Source organism: Drosophila eugracilis, unplaced genomic scaffold (assembly GCF_018153835.1).
Source record: "Drosophila eugracilis isolate 14026-0451.02 unplaced genomic scaffold, ASM1815383v1 contig_1828, whole genome shotgun sequence".
In the NCBI taxonomy this organism is placed as follows: domain Eukaryota; kingdom Metazoa; phylum Arthropoda; class Insecta; order Diptera; family Drosophilidae; genus Drosophila; species Drosophila eugracilis.
In genome coordinates this window covers 185,712-204,429 of record NW_024572675.1, presented here as the reverse complement: position 1 = coordinate 204,429, position 18,718 = coordinate 185,712, and the positions used below count along the sequence as shown (strand labels likewise).

The 18,718-nt window shown below is 36.2% G+C and overlaps 1 protein-coding gene across 1 annotated transcript in view; it reads left to right on the top strand.

The window, feature by feature from the left end:
* LOC108113466 (discoidin domain-containing receptor tyrosine kinase B) overlaps positions 1–18,718 on the top strand; it is a 44,326-nt gene that overhangs the window by 19,985 nt on the left and 5,623 nt on the right. Inside the window, 6 exon segments of the mRNA XM_017224048.2 lie at positions 1,798–1,929; positions 2,772–2,983; positions 3,271–3,418; positions 5,790–6,231; positions 7,887–8,135; positions 8,468–8,560. Of these exon segments, the coding sequence (XP_017079537.2) occupies positions 1,798–1,929; positions 2,772–2,983; positions 3,271–3,418; positions 5,790–6,231; positions 7,887–8,135; positions 8,468–8,560 (1,276 nt within the window).

Here is an 18,718-nt window from a genome sequence, read left to right as displayed (position 1 = left end):
CATAAATAGCGAAATAATGTTCAGATTTGAAAATTCTTTGGTAAATCGATAGATACGGACCAAAAAAATGTTATACACGTTCAAACGTAGGCATTCATAATAAAATTATAGACGCCACATTTTTCCGCGGTTTGTGGTCGTCTGAGTGGGAGGTGCAGGATGCTGAAATAAACTTGCGCTGCGCAAAAAATCTACACAAAACTTTGAGACTAAGAAGGTTAGAGAACGCTGGAGCGAACTTAAATAAGCAAGCTAAGTATCAATGGCGAGATCTGCAGAAATTATCATAAGCAAAGTTGTTTAATGATTTTTACCCTAAATGTATACAAATTTCTCAGTTTTAGGATTTTAAAAACCCGTTAAATGCTTTAAGCGGAATCGCAGTTTGGGAAAGCGTTTCAGACTATCGGTCTAGTCGACGAGTTTGCCGTTCTTTGTAATCAACGACTATCTGGTCGAAAGTAAAATTTCAGCACCGCTGCCGCCATACAAGTAGAGTTACAGCTTTTAGTCACGTCCCGTGAATTAGTTTCGTCGCCTGGACGCTGATATGACTGGGCCACTTGCCCATTTTTCATCATAATAATCGCTCTTCGTTGCGCCGTCTCACAGATGCCACATTACCCCTAATTGCTCACAGGACCCATTAGTCGAGGCAGTTCATCAAGGCGGAAAGCTTTCGTATCCAGATTCAGTTAGGCAAAACCTCTTTTTATGCGCCATTTCTAAAAGTTCCAAATAGAAATGGATAACAAGCATGGGTCTTAACCTTCTTATATATATATATATATATATATATAACAATATACTTTATAAGGTTATAACATTATGTTATTTATAAAAATATTATATAAGATTTAAATCTTAATATTGGTTTTTGTGAACTTGTATCTAAAACGTTTCGAGTTTGACCATTTCACCATTTATTACGAAAATAAAATGTAAAGCCCTATGTTGAGGTTTTACCAACATTATACATGAGCAGGGAGGCATACCAGAACCGCTAGACAATAGCGCTTACTATATCACTTTTAGACCTCGAAGAATTTTGATTTTTATACCCTTTACTCGTAGAGTACTTATACCCGTTACTCGTAGGATTAAAGGGTATACTAGATTCGTTGAAATGTATGTAACAGGTAGAAATAAGCTTCCGACCCTAATAATATATATATTCTTGATCAGGATCAATAGCGAAGTCGATTGAGCCATGTTTTTCAGTACCCGGCCACACCCACTCTTACTCCCACCCAGGCTCGAAAGGCGGTTTTCGAATTTTGTAGAAAAGCTGATATATCGGTAACAATAAGTAATAGAAAGTTCTGGTTAAGCATGTAGGTTTTACTGATGTCCCTAATGCGTTTTTTTCCGAATTCGACACTACCACTCTAACGCCCACAAAACCAGAATAACCAAAAATGAGCAAATATCGGGAACTATGAAAGCTAGAAAGTTGTGCTTAAGAATACGTATTTAAGAGATTCCACTGTAACTTGCCACGAATTTTTATCCGGCCACGCCCACTCTTAAGCCCGCAAACCGCGGAAAACTGTGGCGTCCATAATATTATAGTGTATGTCTTTGTTTGACCTTGTTTAACATTTTTTGTCAATATCTATCGATTAATATCTATCGATTTCATATCGGAACCTCATTTCGCTATTTATGACGAAATTTATTTTAGTGCTAAAAGCGTGAAACTTAGAGAAGTTAGATGGGAGACGGGGCACATAGAGCCACGAAGAAGAAATATTCATTATCTAAATTGATAAAGACAAAAAAAATTATTATTTTCAGTTCCCGCGGCCGTCAATTTCACAACCGAGAAGCCAAGTGACACCAAAGAGCTGGTCACTTCCGAAGATCCGCTGCAACGCGATCAAGTTGCAGTTAGTAGTGGAAGGGAGCGAAGCCAGCACACCACTCAGAGTAAGTGAAATTCATAGCATTCTATCATTTGTAGTAGAGTGAGCCGACGGGGTTCCCTTTCCTACATTGTTTTAAACTCCGAAGAAATTATTTATTCATCCTGTAGATGACTTTGCAAACTTTAAATTAACTTTAAAATTAATTTCAATGTTTTTAATACGTTGCTTAAGCAATTAAACTATTTTGGAACTTGAAAAGTTCCAACAACAATTTCTGATAACCAAATCATTCAAATGAATATTTTGTGTTATATTTAAGTTAATTACCCCCTTTCCGAAGAGAGGTATAAGATATTCAATGAAAAGAAAGTAATAGTTAGCATCCGACCCTCTAAAGCTTATGAGTTCTTGGTCAGGGTCAATAGCCGTCCGTCTGTCTGTGTAGACGCATAGATCTTGAGGACTATAATAATAAAATTAACCACGCGGTTTTCTAGAGATGCCCCCACTCAGCTCAGGGTTGTTTCCTTTATAAAAATACGTTAGAGGCTTGCTTTATTATTTTTTGTCAAAACCTTAAGAGTTTCCAAGACTTTTTAAATCACATTTTGTTTAACATTTTATAAGAGGAAATAACGTGTTAAGAACACGGTTAATGACGTCTCCGTCGGTAAATAATTATGCCTTACGTGGTTCTCGCAACATTATTCTTTACTGTGGAGTATCTTTGGAGAATCGGAAAAACTTATTTCAGCCTCATACATATTTTTAAACGAGTACAATAACCTCCTAAACCTGCATGACTGGATTATAAAAAAAAATGCAGACCTTTTATATGCTAATAAATCTTATAATTTATTGATGTTTTGTTTATCTTTTCAAACTTTTTGACCCGTACCGTAGTTATTTTTCCGAGACCCATGGACAAGCAGCAACCAGAGATGAGTTTCGTCGGGGCAATAATCACAGTACTGACCACAGTAATATTGCTGCTTGTCACATTTATATTGCTTATAGTGGCTCGCAACAAGCACGCCCAAGGCAGGCACAATGGTCTGGAAGTGTTTCAGCGTAATTTTCACCCGGACACAATCAAAAGCAGCGGTACCCTCAAGGTAAGCGCCCACAAGCAGATAAGTCCTGAAGTAGCAGGGGCTTAAACATGTAAAATCCATAACACGCTGGTTCCCTATGGCATCCTTCGCTGAACCCAGATCAGATACTTCGATCATTCGAGGTTTTTAAAAAACGTCCAAAAAAATATGATACAAAAAGTATCCAACGCACAAAAGTCCACCGCCGTCCATATTCCAAAATCATGATTAAACCGGACAACGGAATGAAAAACGACCCCGGAGCTACCCATGAGTTTTTCACTCTCTGCTTCCATTTTTTCCTCTAGGTTGTCACTACAACAGATGACAATGAGTCCTCCATTGACAAGAACAGTCTGTACCATGAGCCCTACAACACGAACATGTACACCAGTGCGGCAAGTGCTTGCCCCATGAATGACCTGCAGCGTCAGCATGTGGCACCGGACTATACAGGTGAGTCTATCCTGCACACTGATGCAAGTCAAATTTTTTGGGGAAAATTATGTTTAATGCTAGGATCAAAATAATGGGAAAAGCTTGATTTCCTATACCAAAAAACAATATATTTCAATGAAAATATATATTTGAATAAAAATATACCGATATAACTAATTAAAAAATCGGAAAGGTTTAGGGGGTAACAAATGGAATAAGATGTCGACTTGGAATGCACCTGCACCTGTTTTTAAAAATTAACAAGTATTTGCGTTAATACGGACAGACTGACGCTTCTAGAAAATATTTTTAATTTATTTATGAATATATAGTTAAACGTTATCTTTTACTTGTTACATGTTTGTTTATTATTAAAACACTTTAAATCAGACTTTATTTTTTGTTATGTTTTGTTAATTCAAAAATAGGGTCAACGACTCCCAATTGACGTTTCTAAGGACTAAGTGTTTTAATATTTTATAATTAAATTTAATACATATATATATATGCACAGCGTAAATGTGATTTACCATTTAAAATTGTTGCTAAAATAAAGTAATTTGCCCCTATGTGCTGAGTGCCAGTACATCCAGATATACTGTTGACGCCAGGGTAAATGCATCTATGACAATGATGTGTGTGTGGCCATTCCTCACCATCCATGGAACTGGTTTTCCAGAGCAGAACTTGACGGCACAACACTCCCTTCCCGACCACTTAGCCAAGCTGGCGGTGTCGCTGTTGATGAGTTTGATGTTTTGCGTCCTGCCTGTGACAGGACATGCAAATGTTCCTGCGGCGCGATGGCAAATGGAGAGAGGAAGGAGAGAGAGGAAGCCATGCTTAATTTAGCATACAACATGGGTCCAATAGTTTGGAATGGAATGGTAGGTCGCGTTGATGGACGCAAGATATCCAGAAGTGCTAAGCCGGGCAGAGAAAGTAAGAAAAGGGAAAAATTATTTTATTGTTATAATTTATATTTAACGTTTTGTTCAAAACTATCAGAATCTAAAAATAAATACAAACTTAAAGTTTCTCTTCTTTTCTGTTTATTGCAAAATTCACAAATTAAATGGCAGTTCGTAGAGGGAATCCAATGCCCACTCACCGTAATGGTTTATAATACGCCCCATGGCTCGTGGTATTTGCCAAAGTTTGCTGACGTTGCCCTTAGGTGCACTTTATAACTGGGCAGGAAATCTTTGTCGTAGCTCCTCATTTTTACCCGACGCTCCCTCGGCCTGAGACTAAAATCTTGCTCTTTATTAAATGAATTTAGCTGAAATAAATCTCGAAAACAACTCCATGCTGAATCAAAACTTGGTAAACTCAACGAACTTATCTCGACTTGAGTCACTCAAATTTAACTAAAAATTGAAGTCAACTGGCAATTTCAGATGGCCAAAGGCACGACCACAAAATGAAGTTTTTTTTTCATTATTATTAGAAATGTTTTTATATATTCTAAGCGCGGATTTATGCTGCTGAAGCACGAGTTGACTTTTTAGAAGTTGAAGCAGTACCGAAATACTTGATATTTTTACTATTTGCTCATTAGGGGTATTCCATTCCATTCGTTGAAATTCGTTGAAAATGAAATTTTATTTGAAATGCTTTTATATTGGGAATTTAAAGTCGGTGCTATGAACATTTATTATTTTTATTTACATTCTTTAAGAGTAACATAAATTAGCTATCTTATACCAGCACCTGAGGTTTCCTACCTGGTTTCCCTGATAACTTTAATGAAAAGAAGAAAACTTTCTCTCACACTCTTTCTCTCCAGAACCATTTTATTTGCGGAACATATGGACTGCTTTATTGGTCAAAGTATAGTGCCCTTAATTATATAGAAGAAGAAAGAAGTTCGTGGTGTGACATATCTGTTAGTTCGGCTGTAACAAACGACAACGATAGTTTTTATTTTGACCTCACAAAATAGTTTCGATCCTTCATCTTTGCAGTTTATAATACATTTTCAAACTTTTTCAAGGACATTTCGACATCGGTTACCATTTTAAAAAGTGAAAAGTTTCCACCGACAACCGCATTTGAATGAATGTTTATTAGGACAATGTTTATTAGGAAGGCTTTTATTTTTTGGTTTAATTGTAAGTAAACATCATTGAATCAACAATGAAATATTAGCATTACTACTTATTACTCAAGTCCTTTGTGTAAAATCTGTTCAGGTATTAAAGCTTTCGCCTCTCAAAGTAAGTATGTAAATATTATATTATCGAGAACGAGATGATTTAATATTTATGTGTGACTTTATACATATGTATGCGTATTGCTTAAAAAGTGAAGTTTCTATTTTAAATAGCTTGTATTAGTATATACTGCCTATTATCCCATTTTAAGCGACAAAGGTATCGAATTTCAGATGTCCCGGAAATTGTGTGCCAGGAATATGCGGTCCCTCAAATGCAGCGGATGCTGCCCAATCCAGGATCGGCTAATCAAAATGGGAGGAGTCCTGAAGCCGCGGCCACATTTCCTCTTTCTCCCCCTCCAGTGCCGCCGCCACCGGAAAAATTTTATGCATCAACGCCAATCTGCACTAAACCCATGACTGTACCGCCACCAGGGTCCCAGAGCAGCGGATCCCTGAGCTCCTCAAATACGACAACGGGAACACCTAGGGTTGTAGGTGTAGACCATCCGGTACATAACAATTTGAATCTGATCGAAAATATCGACGACATTAACGAAGAGTGGGCCAATTGCCAAGTTCAAGAGTTTCCACGTAAATCGCTGGTTATCGTCGAGAAACTGGGCTCTGGCGTATTTGGTGAACTTCATTTGTGCGAAACAAATGTTCTGAAGTAAGTATAGTCCGTAGCAAAAAGGCTTTCCTTACAGCACTGAGAAGGAAAACAAGAAGAAACGCTATAGTCGATTGCCGCGACTATAAGATACCCATTACTGTTTTATACAATTTTAAAATATTCATTTTGCTAGTGGAAATTCAAAAAGCGCCACCTTTTGTCAGAAAAAGCATGTTGAGTAACTGATGGTGATGCGTCTATCTATATGATGATCGATTTACCAAAGATTTTTTAAATCGGAACATTATTTCGCTATGTATGAAGAAATTAAGGTTATAAGGCGTCACTATCAGTTACTCAAAATGCTTTCTCTAACAATAGGTGGCGCCTTATGAATTTCCACTAGCAAAACGAATATTTTAAAATTGTGTAAAACAGTAACGGGTATTTTATAGTCACGACACTCGACTATAGCGTTTCCTCTTGTTATTTTCCATTTCGTTTAAAGGATATTTAAAATTATGATGCGCAAAAATCAATTAGAGTCAAGCTTCGAACAAAACCCAGCAAGACCAACATTCTGCTTGTGGCACATTTTAATATGTTACGTAACGTAACAATTCGATTTGCCAACTTGCTTTAATAGTTTTGCGGTTGGAAAGCCACAAAACGTATATAGTTTGCATAACATAGCCCTGGCAGAAAGTGGTACAGGAAGGTTCATGCAGTGGCTGTAAAAACTGGAGAAACCTCCGTTACTCCGACAAATGTGCGCAAAATAATTAGCACACATTGAAAGAGTATGTCATCCAGAAATACATAAAAGAATCGAGGGACTTTGTGGGAGGTAAAGGCAAAGGCTTTCGCATTTTCCACGTTAGAAAAAATAGTAATATTGATAATGAAAAACAGATACTAGACAAAAGTTACTTTTATTGTCTATAACTGCAGATGAAAACAAGCAGAAAGGGTAAAGTTACCGATTATTAACCATTTTCAAAATTCCTATGATTTATTTTAAAACCTAATAAAGACCTAACAACCTACATTTATCAATAAATTGTGAAATAATGCTCCAGATTGAAAAATATTATAGGTATAAACAATAGGATAGTAAAGACAACCTCACAAACATATGTCGTTTAGGACAGATGCATCCTAAAAAGGGTTACAGAATATCAATAAAGCTTAAAATCGATTGATCAACAAATTTGCTCAATTAACTCAGTAAGGTGCAGGCGTTATCAAATTGTTATCTTAAGAGTTTAAATACTGCTCATAATTGCACTTACAGCGCAGAAATGACATTCCAAATTCGAAAGGCAGCCATCCATAAGATGGAAGTCAGCGTTCCACTCCGCACACTGACACACCGCTTATCAACTACATTTGGAATTTCTCTTTGAAATGATATCTGTATCAATATCAGAACAATCAATTTGTTACTTATTACTTTCGCTGTGTCTACAAATCCTCTAAGTCTCCTTGTAGCCCACCTAAATACTAGGACAGTTGTGGCATTAATCCGGCGAATAGTTTACATAGTAAAGTTAACATATACCTTGTGACGAGTTGTTTATTTAGTCAATTAAGGATCTACACTTTTCCGTTGATGCTTGGGCGACCATTTACAACGATATATTTTGAACTTTTTAGATTGATAAATAACAGTGAAAAAATGTTACGCAACACTATTTTGATCTAATTCGCAGCGCTACCCTTGTGGCTGTGGCTACATTGCGCCCAGGGGCTAATGATGACCTGCGAAGTGAGTTTTGTCGCAAAGCTAAACACCTAGCGCAGCTAAGCGACCCAAACGTGGCTCGTTTGGTGGGGGCCTGCCTTTTGGACGAGCCCGTATGTATTGTGCAGGACTACTCAAATTGTCTCGGCGACTTGAACCAGTTCCTGCAGGAGCACGTTGCAGAGACCAGCGGCCTGGTGGCCAAGAAGAGTCTTAGGTAAGGTTACCCAGCAATACCCTCCACAGTGCTCTAAAACGAATGCTTTTCCCTCCCTTTTCCTGTGTACGTTTTTATCGTGCTTCCTGTACCGACCCCTCTTGCCAACGCAACACTTCCGGCCTCGTGTTCAATGATAACACCGATCCGGCAACCAACCAACCAAATGCGAAAACGGATGTCAAAACTTCGTTACTTGGCGCCCTCACCTTTCCAAATTCGGCGACGTTGTCGCATTTGAAAACTTTTAAAATTCCTTATTTCATGCTGGCATCTTCCGTATCCGCTTCCCCCACCATGATATTCGGAAATCTTACCCGTCTGTGCCACAGCTTCGGATGCTTAGTCTACATTGCCACCCAAATTGCATCGGGCATGAGGCATTTGGAGCAAATGAATTTCGTTCATCGGGATCTGGCAACAAGGTAAGTGAGTATAATGCGAACTTTTACGTCGAAAAAGTACATGTGAATTCACAGTTTTTCGCACTCCTTGCTGACTTAAACTTTTGGCTACTTTAACCAAATGTCTTAAGAGGATGCCCGTCTCTAGTAGACTTATTACCTTTTTTATTTTTATTTTTTTCTAATTACATTTTAAAAATATATTTCATAAGCCTCTTATATAAATTTTAACCAGAAAAAACGCTATAGTCGAGTGCCGCGACTATATGATACTGTTTTACACAATTTTTAGATATTCACTTTGCTAGTGGAAATTTGATTTATTTCTTTATAAATAGTGAAATAAAATTCCCAATTTAAAAAATTAATTTGGTAAATCGATAGGTACTGAAAAAAAATGTTATAAAAGTTCATACGAAGGCATTCGTAATAATATTATAGACGTTAGAATGGGACCTCAAGAATCATCATGCTCTCAACTTCGTATCTTTTATAGTTCCTGAGATCTCAGCGTTCATACGGACAGACGGACGGATCAAGAACATATACACTTTATAGGGTAGGAAATAGGGAAGGTACTACCTGTTACATGCTTTTCAACGAATCTAATATACCCTTTTACTCTACGAGTAACGGGTATAAATAAGCTTTTCTTAAGGAATTTATCTTATCTACTCGCAAACATTGTCAGTATCTTCTCGCATAGAATTCAATCAATTAATTAATTAATTCTGGACACTTAATGGCGAATTTGAAATGTTTGTCGTTTATTGTTGTTATAGCAGCCGACCAATGAAAATCCCATATCGTATGCAGCTCGACCTTCGGTTCCTTTTTTGTCATTACAAATCAATATACAGGCATATATAGCTCATCCCATCTCTGTCCACTTAATACAATTTTTCTTCTTAAGCCCACCTAATGGATTGCCTGCCAATAAAATATTATATAAAGGCTAAGTATAACAATATGACATTAGGCAGAAATAGCCAATAAAGCCACCAACGTGGCCAATAAGCGGTTCAAGTAGTATTTTTTATTTAGCAAAAAAAAATAAAACACTCATAGAACATTCCAAAAAATTAACTGTCATCGCTTAAAAATTTTTCAAATTAAAGCTCGATTGGTTTAATTTAAGGGACTAAGCTTGTAGATTATAGAGATGAATTGAGAAAGTTTTTTCAGCAGCCTGCCACACCCACTCTAATGCCCTCAGAGCACGAAAAGTAAAAACCAAGAAATATCGGAAGCTTTAAGAGTTCTGGCAATAAATTGCGCCATTTAAATGAGGAAGAGGAAACGCTATTGTCGAGTGCCGCGACTATACGATACCCGTTACTGTTTTACACAGTTTTAAAATATTCATAGTGGAAATCCACATAGCGCCACCTATTGTCATAGAAAACATGTTGAGTAACTGATAGTGACGTCACCGCCCTTGTGAGGTCTTGAGATCCCACGATCTATAAGAGATACAGCGTTCAGATTGAGCAGGCAGATTTTTCAGGTCCATAGGCAGCGCAAGTTTATTTCAGTATATTGCCATATATAGTGTATATATAGTGTATGTCTTTGTTTGACCTTTTATAACATTTTTTGGCAATATCTATCGACTTACCAAAGATTTTTCAAATCGGAACATTATTTAGCTATTTATGATATGGTCCTTATGTATTTAATTTGCAATTTATTTTATTTATCAATACCAATTAACATACCGAGCTTAAATTAGATATTTAAAAACAATAAGAAACTATGTAGGACACGACTGTTTTATACGCATTACTAAATAACGATTTCTTCCACCTAGTACACACGTTTCAATGAACCCATTATACCTTTTACTTTATAAAAATGGCGCCATCCTGAAAAAGTTGGTTTTTATTTTAGCAAAAATAACCATTGTGGAAAAATTTGAAAATGCTTAAAGACAAAACTGCTTTTATGACTGCCGTCACAGTACATTTTATTTCATTTCCCATTGGCACGCCCATAAATTTTCATAACACCTGCCAGGAACCCAACATGTTTAGCATGTACATGCATCGCACTACCTAAATTTCTTAACACATATGTATATGTTAGATATGTATGCTGTGCAAAACAATTCCCAAATGAAGCGGATTGTTAATCCAAGAGCTTTTTCTGCAATTGCAAAACAAGTCAAGGGTGAAAATAGCAAATGAAATAGGAGGGAAGGTAAAGTTGGGAAAACGTTAACTACCGTACGGCTCTAAAGGGATATTTTTATACCCGTTACTCGTAGAGTAAAAGGGTATACTAGATTCGTTGAAAAGTATGTAACATATATTCTTGTATATATATTCTTGATCAGGATGAACAGCGAAGACGAATGAGCCATGTCCGTCTGTCCGTCCGTCTGTTCGTATGAATCCTGAGATCTCAGGAACTATAAGAGATACAAAATTGAGATTAACCATGAAGATTCTTGAGGGAGTATCATAAAAACCTACATGCTTAATTACCGAGATATCAGCTTTTCTAGAAAATGCGAAAACCGTCTTTTCAGCCTTGTAGGCGTGGGTGGTGGGTGTGGCCGGATAGATAAATAGATAGGCCACTATACGAAGCGCTGGCATCTAAAGATTTTACATACTGAATTTCAACTTTCTAGCTCTAATAGTTCCTGAGATTTCAGCGATTTTAGTTTTTTGCGATTTGTGGGCGTTAGAGGCAGGATGCTGTAATAAACTTGCGCTGCGTAGAGACCTCAAGAATCTGCATGCTTTGTATCTCTTATACTTCCTGAGATCTCAGCGTTCATACGGACAGACGGACAGACGATACTATTCATCCTGATCAAGAATATATAATACATATAAACGCTTCCTTCTACCTGTTACATACTTTTCAACGAATCTAATATACCCTTTTACTCTTCGAGTATCGGGTATAAAAATAGCGAACATGCGAGGTCAGCTTAGACTAAACTAATTTAAAATCTATGATGCTTAAGCGAGATGGCACTCTGCAGCGCTGCAATCATATATATATATATATTTGTGTGTGTGCAATTCTTTTGCAGAGAAGTATTTTGTGCATACGGGCGAATTAATTCAATGGGCTGCCAACTCGGGGCAATGCTACACGATCACAACCAAGAACCAGCACCCAAAGGAAATTAGCTTGACAGGAAATTTCACATTATACAGGAAAGCCCATCAGACCCACATCAGCATCCCATCCAGCTGAATGCCGCAGCGACTTCACAATGCACGTTGACATATCCCCGCCCATTCCGATTTTCATTTTAACATTTGGTGGGGCTTCAATCCTGAATATGTTGGTAAGCCTACACACAGAGGCTCTCGTAAATCAAACAATGCTTAAAACTTTTTAAAACTTTTTGAACTCATTATTCCAAGCTTGCCAATAGAAAATATAAATCTTAGGTCGTTTGGTCCACCTTTAGTTAATACAACTCCCAATTTATGTTGTACAAGAAAATCTTTCACGACCCGGAATACCCAAATATAATACTTTGTATGTTTATGCAAGTAAAACGAAGATTAAAAATGGTTTGAGGTCACCGAATGTGTGAACATTCTAATGATTCCTCCGCCACACTTGTTTGCTTAAAATATTTTGCGATTGGAAAATTAACAATTTTAAAAATGGTCGGCAGGTGATCGTGATCAAGATTATATACATTCAACAGGGTCGGGGAAAGCTTCCTTCTACCAATTTGTAATTGCCAAGGGATATAGTATACCATTTTATCCTACGCTTGGCGAATATAATAAGACCCAATAGATTAGTCGGTAGGTCAGATAAATGAATTCCCCCAGCAAAAATTTGACTACTTATAAATTTATATAAAATTACCTTTCTTGTTTTTTACGTGGACTAATGATTTTGCAAATGCAAATCGTAGTGAAAAGTTTACCCTCCACTTAAACTTCGGTCGTTTTATTGCTGGTTATTTGTTGGTTTGTTGACGACGACGACTTATACAAATCCAATCATCCGCTCTCTCTGCGCTTCGTATTGGTTTTTTTGATTTCTTAGGATGTCAAAATTTTAATAAGAATGCTACATTGACCAACTGCCATTTACATAGCTTTTACTTTGCCGTTCTATGAATTTATTTTTTGTAAAAATAACACCGGCATTATTATATCGAATGCCATGTTTGCAAACTCCACGAAGCGAACACAAAAAGTGTCTTTATGATTCCTGGTTAAAAGTAATTTGTAAGTACCAAGTAAGCCAGTAGCCTATGAGGCTCGCATCCTGCAATCTAAGTTGTTGCCCATAGACGCCACCTAAACCTACTACTGGTCAGAGGGCATTCTTTCCTTGTTCAATATTTTGCGCTTTCGATGAATTAAAGCCTTCAGAAAATGTGATTTTTGTTTCATTAAAGTTTCTGGCTTATTTTTTTCTTTATAGTCGGAAATTAAGAGGTGCTTGGGGAAGTAAACATATCTGAAAAGGCCGAACCGCAATGACAATTATGATAAACTATAATAATATTGAAAACTGAAAATAAAAATGAAAATACATTTTCATTGCTATGGTATTTGTTATTGAACTTTATTATTTTCAGAAAAAGTAACACAAATATGAAGGTTTTCCTAAAAAGGCCAGAAAATGTAATTAAATTAGAAGGAATTTAAGGTTAACAAATCTTGAAACATAAAACTTGTGTTTCAGGCATTCCTTTACGTTGGTCTCAAGATTAAAATAAATGCAGTTTAAACTATTTATACGATTAGGATAACTTTGATATTCAAAAAAACCGTAATAATAGTTTGAAAAAGCTTAGTGGATGGCTCAGACGCGTTTGAGTGCACCGTTAATGAAAAGGGTAAGAAATTTAGTTTTGCATTTTAGAACAAAAATAACATACAACTCCCTCGCTTAAGAAATTAATTAACTTCCACATAATCTAATCCACAACATTTTCCAACACTTAAATTTGGACATGACTGGAAGGTTATTTCTTTTTTGACTACTTTTGGGGCCGTATAATCCCTAAACTGTCGCAAAACTTTTGGTACACAAAATAAAGAAACAAAAGAAATAACAAAAAGGGCAAGAAAAGTTTTTGCAGAAGATAAAAGTGCGAAGTTAGGAGCGCAAAAAGAGGGCAACTTGGGAGAATGTATAGGGAAGGAAATTAAGGCTAAAATTACAAACATTTTCAATTATCAAGACAAACAACAGGCCTGTAACGTATTGTATGCGCACCCATTATAATGTTATAATCATATAATTACGTTCTGATGTCTGTTTATTAAGTTGAAGTGACACCACCTCTGAGTGGGTTGCTTGATAAATGACTCGTTAAGATCTTTAGTATGAAGTGCCCCGCTACAAAATGACAAAGGCCAGCTTAGTCACCTGATCGCCATATTTGTGTTAGGGTCCCAAAAGTCGAGTAGACGGAAAAGGGTATCCTTTTAGATGAAGCTGTGTAATTTTTTCATGTTTTCTTGCGGCGCAAAAAGTATTCATTTTTCCTCATTATTCTTGAGTCCCACTTTTTTGTTTTTGATAGTAAGAATGATGAAACAGTCTCAGAGTAATTAAGGGATGAAAAGCCTTTTTAATGTTAGGTGAATAAATTTTTGTCTTGACTACTTTGTGTTCTTGAGTACATTCTCTTAGATAGAGGGTCTGATTTATTCGTTAAGAAGTATGATATCTTTTAAAAACCGTTATCAAAATGGTGTTGCCGTCACTATACGGTCCGTCCGCCCGATTGTATGAACGCTAAGATCTTAGGAAATATAACTATGTTCAATGACAACAACAACAAAGCTTAATATTTTTTCCGCACTTTTCTAACTCATTTAATCCTGAGGTCTCGGCGCTCATACCAAAAGACGAACATACACTGTAAAACGATATATAAGAGTATTCTTAGCTTTAATTTATTTTACTTGGATGTCGACTGGTGTCAAATGCGTTCTTAGCCAATTCTTTCAGCAGATTCAGTTCGAGTTGGATGTTACTGGCGCAATTGCTAGTTAGGCTCCGTTATTATTAACCCCAATAATTGAATCAGATGGTTTTAAGATGTTGTTAATGATTTAGGATATGATCTGAGCTTTATTTTTAATATTTCATATTTTATCTTTATTCTTAGACTACCTTAGACTTATACGTGTATATTACAAATAAGGGTTTACAAAAAGTGAAACTTGTGTATGTAAATATATCGTTAGAAGACCGAGGCTCTCTGATTTATGAGAATGAGAGGTTAACGAGAGATAACCAAATCTTCACCTCTTTCTTCGTCACTTTCCCCTCTAGAGAGTGGACACCAAATTATTATTTTAATAACAAATGGTTCGAATATAAAAATATTTTTAAAGAACAATAGTGTCAGAAAGCTTTTAAGAAAATTTGTTTCACAGGCGTATTTGAATACACATGTCAACATTGCATTACGAAATGAAAACTAAACACAAGGAAAAGGAAGGAAGAAGGAAGCGTTTTCGACCCTAAATAATATATATATTCTTGATCAGAATCAATAGCCGAGTCGATTAAGCCATGAACGCTGAAATCTCAGGAACTATAAGAGATACAAAGTTGGGACTAAGCATGAAAGTTGTTGAGGTCCCTACGCAGCGCAACGCATATTGCTACGCTCACTATAATGACCAAACCGCGAAAAACTGTGGCGTCTTCTTCGCAGTGATGTCACTATCAGTTAATTAACATGTTTCTCTGACAATAGGTGGGGCTTTTTTAAACATTTTAAATTGCGAAACGGGTAACGGATATCTTTATTAAACCCGTTACTCGTAGAATAAAAGGCTATACTAGATTCGTTGAAAAGTATGCAACAGATAGAAGAAAGCGTTTCCGACCCTATAAAGAATATATATTCTTGATCAGGATCAATAGCGAAGTCGATTGAGCCTTGTCCGTCTGTCCGTCCATCTGTCCGTTCATATGAACGCTGAGATCTCAGGAACTATAACAGATACAAAGTTGAGATTAAGCATGAAGATTCTTGAGGTCCCAGGACAGCGCAAGTTTATTATTATTACTCTAACGCGGAAAACTGTGGCGTCTATAAGATTATTATGAATGCCTTCGTTTGACCTTGTGTAACTTATTTCTGTTAATATCTATCGATTTACTAAAGATTTTTGAAATCGGAACATTATTTCGCTAGTTATAAGGCCTCACATGGGCAGTGACGGCACTATCAGATACCCGACATGCTTTCTTCGACAATAGGTGGCGCTTGGATAATTTCTACTAGCAAAGTGAATATTTTAAAATTGTGTAAAACAGTAACGGGTATCTTATAGTCGACTCGACTGTATCGTTTCCTCTTGTTTTCAAATTAATTAATTATTTTTACCTTGGCTTACCTGTATTGGTTATATTATATTGTTCTATAGTTATACCCGTTAATTGTAGAGTAAAAGGGTATGAGGTATTCGTTGAAAAGAAGCGTTTCCGGGAGTATAAAGTATAAAATATTTATTATCCTGATTAGGATCCATAGCATACCCAGTTAACTCAATATGACAGTCTGTCTGTCAGTTTGAGTGCTGAGATCTCAGGAACTTTTAGAGGTAGATAGCAATGATTCTAGATTCTAGAGATGCTTAGGCAGACCAAGTTTCTTTCAGCATCCCATCCCGTAAAAGCCCACGGTAGAGCATGCATTTTGAAAAGATGCCACTGCAGAGTTGTTTCATTATTTATTCAAACCGTTCTGGATGTACATATTTATTATTTTGAGTTCTGTTAACACAATAATGCGCATCCGATAGTCGCGCCACTTAACTATAGCATTTCTACTTGTTTCTTGTCAAGTAAAAGTGGGAATAGTCATCTTCATCTACCCTTTGCCAATACCTCATTGTTAATTCCTTTTTTTATTTTAAAGAATTCATCTTTTCGTTTAAGATGCTTTAAGTCCTTTTATTTATATTTTAATTTTTGGGGGAGGAGGAGGTGTTTAAAATTTTGTTTTCCTCAACGCGGACTAGAAAATTCTTAAAAGTTTGAATTTTTATCATTTTTTGTGGTTGTTTTTTTGTTTCTTAGCATGCTGATTTGTGGTTGGTTAATAATAATAAAAAACAGGACTTATCTCAGATAAATACAATTGAAATATATAAAGGATAAGTCTATCTCTAATATAATTGTATCAAGCTGGAATAATCTTATATTCATAATTAAGCAACTCGGAATCATTCTCTTACCGATACAATCATCCAGGATATTTCAGTACTTGTATTTATTTGAAAGTAGGTAGGACACAGTAACAGGTTCAATCTTATAAATTTAAACCGTGCTAGCACCCCCATCTGTATTACTATAAAACGCATTTTTCTCCCCGCAATTGCCTATTATCGACCATAATTTGCGCCTACAAGAACTATATTAATGTCAATTGTTTAAAAAGGTTCAATACCTAAAGTCGAGGAAATGTAAATATTTTTCCGCAACCAATGGCATCGAAAAGCTTGCATTAGCATGTAAATATGGCCAAGAGGTGGAAAGATTGTTGGTGTACTGTACTGTGTAAGAACCTCACAAAGTATGTTGTCGAACAAGTCAAAAGGAGCATAACTGGAGCGTCAATAAAGAAATCGTTTTCATCTGTCGTATATTGTATAATAAAGTATTGCAAGTTGACTTCGTATTAAAAAAATGTTGTCCAGTGGGACTATACATTTTCAGCACTTGGTGTACAATTAATAATTATTTATCCTTTAACCAAACCTTGGATGCATTTTAATAACTTAATTTCAAACCAGAAAATTATTTAAAGACAGTGGATTTGTTGTCGGTTTAACAATATCCTCAGTAAAACGAAAATAGCATTTTCCAATACGATCCATTATCTTATCATTAACTTAAAAATTGTTGTGTTAGCCTATACACCTCTTTATTGGCAGATGTATACAAAATTAGCTTGCTCTTTGAGACATTAAAATTGGTGGTAATAATATTTGTATAGAATAGTTTTTAACGCTATTATCCACATCCCAGGACACAGCTTGATCTTAAGAAGCAAAAGATAGTGACTTAACCATCCATTGGGAGTACTAAACGGTACGTCTGTTTTGCCTTTTTCGGTTAGAGAACTGCCTGTAAAGCCCCGTAATAATTGTATATAGGGGTATATTGTATTCTCCGAAAACTTCGTAAATGTAATATAGTAATAGTGACATCACTACCAGTTAATAAACAACAACACTACAGTTACAGTTAACAGTGTAATTATTACTCCGTAATGTGTATCCGATAATCCGCGCACTCGACAATAGCTTTCCTTCTTGTTATACCCGATATTCGCAAAAAAGGGATATAGTGTATTCGCTCAAAGGTAATTAAAAGGTAGAAGAAAGTAATTAGATTTATGGTCAAACCAAACCTTAAACTTAAAAATGATGGGAACCGAGTTTTTTGGTATTTAGGCTTTTCAACTCCGCAGGCTTAGCCTCAAATTTCTATTTCTTATAGTTTGGCGCCTTTGTAGTGGGAGTGGCTAGAAGGTGATTAAACTGTGGCGGCATCACTAGAATTAGCATTCTTAAAACAACTTTTTAGCTGTGAAAGTTGCCGATATCTCAACTTTTTATATCAATACCTATCGATTAAGAAGCTGGTAAGCGCGTAAACCTCTCTGCTGCTGCTTTCAGAAATAACTTTGAAAATACTTTTTTAAAAAAGGTTTTCTCTTGTTAGGCCTCGATTATCTTTACTCAATTATTCATCCTCATTTACCTCAGTAATTTGAATTTTAAATAAAGGGTGTTTTTTAGAGGTATAAGACTTTAATGCATTTTTTGTTAATTTTATTTTATTTTTCGGCATTTCACTTTAAATATTATATGATTTATGGCATATGACCGCCACGGCTGGCTCGGATGTAGTCCGATCTTCCATAAAGTGGATGGACACAGATTCCTGTGTTCGATGGCGGATGGACTCATTCGGGTCTTCCTTAATGCTACGCTCTACATTAGCAATACGCTACTACGCACTGTACGGCGTCTCTGGGGATACGAGTTATCAATAAGGGTTAACGTGGTGCGAAAACGTTCCATGGTTTATCAATCGGTTGCCTTCTTGAACAGAAATGCCAACTTAAAGTTCTAAACCTCTAAAAAACACCCTTTACATATATATCGTGATCAGGATCTATAGCTTTTTCAAATTAGCCGTGACCGG